This window comes from Coenobita brevimanus, unplaced genomic scaffold, assembly GCF_032717465.1.
Source record: "Coenobita brevimanus isolate Jiangsu-jjx unplaced genomic scaffold, ASM3271746v2 jjx.HiC_scaffold_2590, whole genome shotgun sequence".
Taxonomy (NCBI): Eukaryota; Metazoa; Arthropoda; class Malacostraca; order Decapoda; family Coenobitidae; genus Coenobita; species Coenobita brevimanus.
In genome coordinates, this window is record NW_027643534.1 from 110,729 (window position 1) to 113,551 (window position 2,823).

At 47.3% G+C, this 2,823-nt stretch overlaps 1 protein-coding gene across 1 annotated transcript; it reads right to left on the reverse strand.

Annotated features, from left to right (window-relative positions):
• Positions 1 to 312: 312 nt before the first annotated feature.
• On the reverse strand, positions 313 to 1,671 carry LOC145389899 (uncharacterized). Its single transcript, XM_080265016.1, has one exon. The coding sequence runs from the start codon at positions 1,669 to 1,671 to the stop codon at positions 313 to 315; it is 1,359 nt and encodes a 452-aa protein (XP_080121142.1).
• Positions 1,672 to 2,823: the final 1,152 nt, after the last annotated feature.

Below are 2,823 nucleotides of genomic sequence, written 5' to 3' on the forward strand. Positions count from 1 at the left end.
GGGCTGGGCCACCTCGTAGCCCAGTGCGGTAATGTTCGTTTAGTAGTTACATCGGAGGGGGTTTTGACTTAACTAGGTTGATTAAAAGATGCGGGGTGTTGGATGTGGCGTTATGGATGATGGATGTGGCTGTGTTGCTTAGTGTTTGAACAGGTGTGGCGAGAGGGGAGGTGGGTGTTATATCGGGGTCTGGGTAAGCGGCGCCACCTCTGATGGTGGCTGTTGCTCTGCATTTAATTATGTAGTGTAACAGGGGGAAGGGGGCGTCTGTTCTGCAGTAGCTGCAGATTGTGTTTCTGATGTTATTGATTACTAGATCGCGTGATAAGTAGCCGAGGCGGAGGCGGTGTATGTAGGTGAGAAGTCTGTTGGGTGTACGAGTGTGGGTAGCGGTATTTGTTTATATTTTGTTGCACTGGCGTACCAGATGGCGGAAGTGGAGCCTTGGTTGACATGGTATTCATGTTCTTGTTTTGTGAGAGTGGGTGTTATCGTTTTTATGTCGTGTTTTGTTTGTGTTATGGTCGGTGGTATGTGTATATCTATCTGTGGGTGCGTAAGGGCGTGTTTGGCTGCACGGTCTGCTCGTTCGTTGCCGTGTATGTTTACATGGCTGGGGATCCAGTGTATCGTGATTGTTCTGCCTGATTGTGCGATGTTGTGTGCTGTGTTGTTTATTGTGGAGATGATGTGTCTGTTGTTGCGGTGTTTATGTTTGCGTAGTGTTTGTATGGCGGAGAGAGAGTCTGTGTGTATGTTTATGTGCGTCTGTGTATTTCTTGTGTTAGCGTCTGACAGCGCCTCCGCAATGGCTACTAGTTCTGCTTGCAGGGTGGATGCTCCGTCAGAGATTCTTGCAGCGAATTCTTTTTCATTGCTGATGAATGCAGCTGCAGCTTTCGGTTGTTCTACAGAACCATCTGTATAGTAGTTTACTGTGTTTCGGTCTGTGATTGTCGCAATTCTTTCTAGCGCTTCTTGGCGTAGTAGTTGTGGGAGTGTGGTTTTTTTCCCTGTGATTTTTGGGGAGAGGAGTCTGTATGGTGGGGGGGTCCATGGGGGAGGTTCTTTATATTCCGGTATCGGGGTGTCGGGCTGTTGTGTGATTTTGTTTGTGGCGTTGTATTTCCTAATGGCCCGAATTGTGCAGTGTGTCCAGCTTTTATTTAGGAGAGTGGGGTGTCTGATCAGTTCTGCTTTGATTTGTTTTATAGGGGTAAGGTCTGAAGCACTGTGAGCTAGCTTAGCAGCTATGCATACTACTCGTGCTTGTATTCTGTTTTGTAATGATTCGGTAGCGCACTCCATGTGTAGGTTGACGAGACGAGTCCAAGATGGGGCGTTTGTTATCGCACGTAGTGCATTATTCTGGATTACCTCTAACTTTTCTGTTAGGTGTGATTCTATGGTTATTAGTGCAGGGTCGGCGTAGTCTACTAGGGAACGGATAGCTTGGATGTAGAAGAGTCTTAGTACTCGATGTGTTGCTCCCATTCCTCTGCCAGCTAACGCTCTGAGTGCGTTTGTTCTTATTTTTGTTCTTTCCCTGAGGTAGCTTATTTCTTGTCTGAATCTGAGGTTGGTATCTAGCCAGACTCCTAGGTACATGTGGGTGGTGACGTAGTCGATAGGTGTGGTATCGAGGTATAGTTGTTGTTGTGGTGTGTTCATACCGAAGGGGAGTGCTTTGGTTTTGTTTATGTTTATTTTAAAGCCAAGGTTTTTGCAGGCGGAATTTAAGCGTGTCAAGGCGGTTTAGGCTTTAGTGTGATAGGGGCCCTTGTTTATGATGATTGCTAGGTCGTCTGCGTAAGTGAATAATTTGACGTTGGGGCCTAGGTCTATTTCTAGGAGGCGTTCAATTAGTGTGTTAAAGAGGGTGGGGCTGATTATACTTCCCTGAGGGGTGCCGTTGGTGTGTTTATGGAGTGATGATGTGGTGCCGTGGAAACGCACCATCGCTTCTCTGTTTGTGAAGAAGTTTTCTATCCACTGTAGGAGCTTGCCTCCTATTCCTTTGCGGGCTAGGGCATCTAGTATTGATTCGGGGCAGGCTAGTTCGAAAGCCTTCTCTAAGTCTATAAAAATAGCTAGCCCCCTCCTTCCTCTCAGTTCGGTGAGTAGTGTTGCGAGGCATTCGCTCGTTCCCCTGCCGCTGGTGTAGGCGAATATATGATTGTGGGGTGTGGGTGTGCACCACTGTAGTCGTCGTAAAATCATTCTTTCAGCTGTTTTGCTGAGACAGCTTAGTAGGGAGATGGGCCTGTATGAGCCTGGGTTTTGGGGTTTTGACACGGGGGTGATGAGTGCCTGTTTCCAAGTTGTTGGGAGTTGTCCTGCTTCCCAGGAATGGTTAATTAGGTTCAGTATGGCGGCTTTTGCAATGGGGCCTGCGTGTCTTATCATAGAGTAAGTGATGCCATCCTTACCAGGGGCAGTGTCTTGGCTTGTTTTCAGTGCATTTTCAAGTTCGTTCATTGTGAATGGGCAGTCGGCTGGATGCTCTTTTTGCTTCTCCCTGTTAATTAGGTGTCTTCTTTCATTATGCAGTAATTCCTGGCGCCGTCTTGTGGCATCTGGGAGATGTCTTGGGGAAGTGTTGTTTGCAAAGTTTAGTGCTATTCTTTCAGCTTCTTCTTGTGGGTTGGGGTGGGATGTGGGTCTGTTGGGGGTTGATCCTGACACTGCTCTGAGTTTTTTCCATAATGCCCCAGTGCTGCTGCCTGCATTAAGGGAACTGCACCATTCTAACCACTTTTTTTCCTTGATTTTCTTCATTTCTTCTCTTACCAGTCGGACTGTCGTTCGTAAGTGTTGCAGTCC

What these genes read in the sequence shown, in the direction of transcription:
- LOC145389899 (XM_080265016.1), bottom strand. Translation starts at nt 1,671, where the DNA reads ATGAACACACCACAACAACAACTATACCTCGATACCACACCTATCGAC.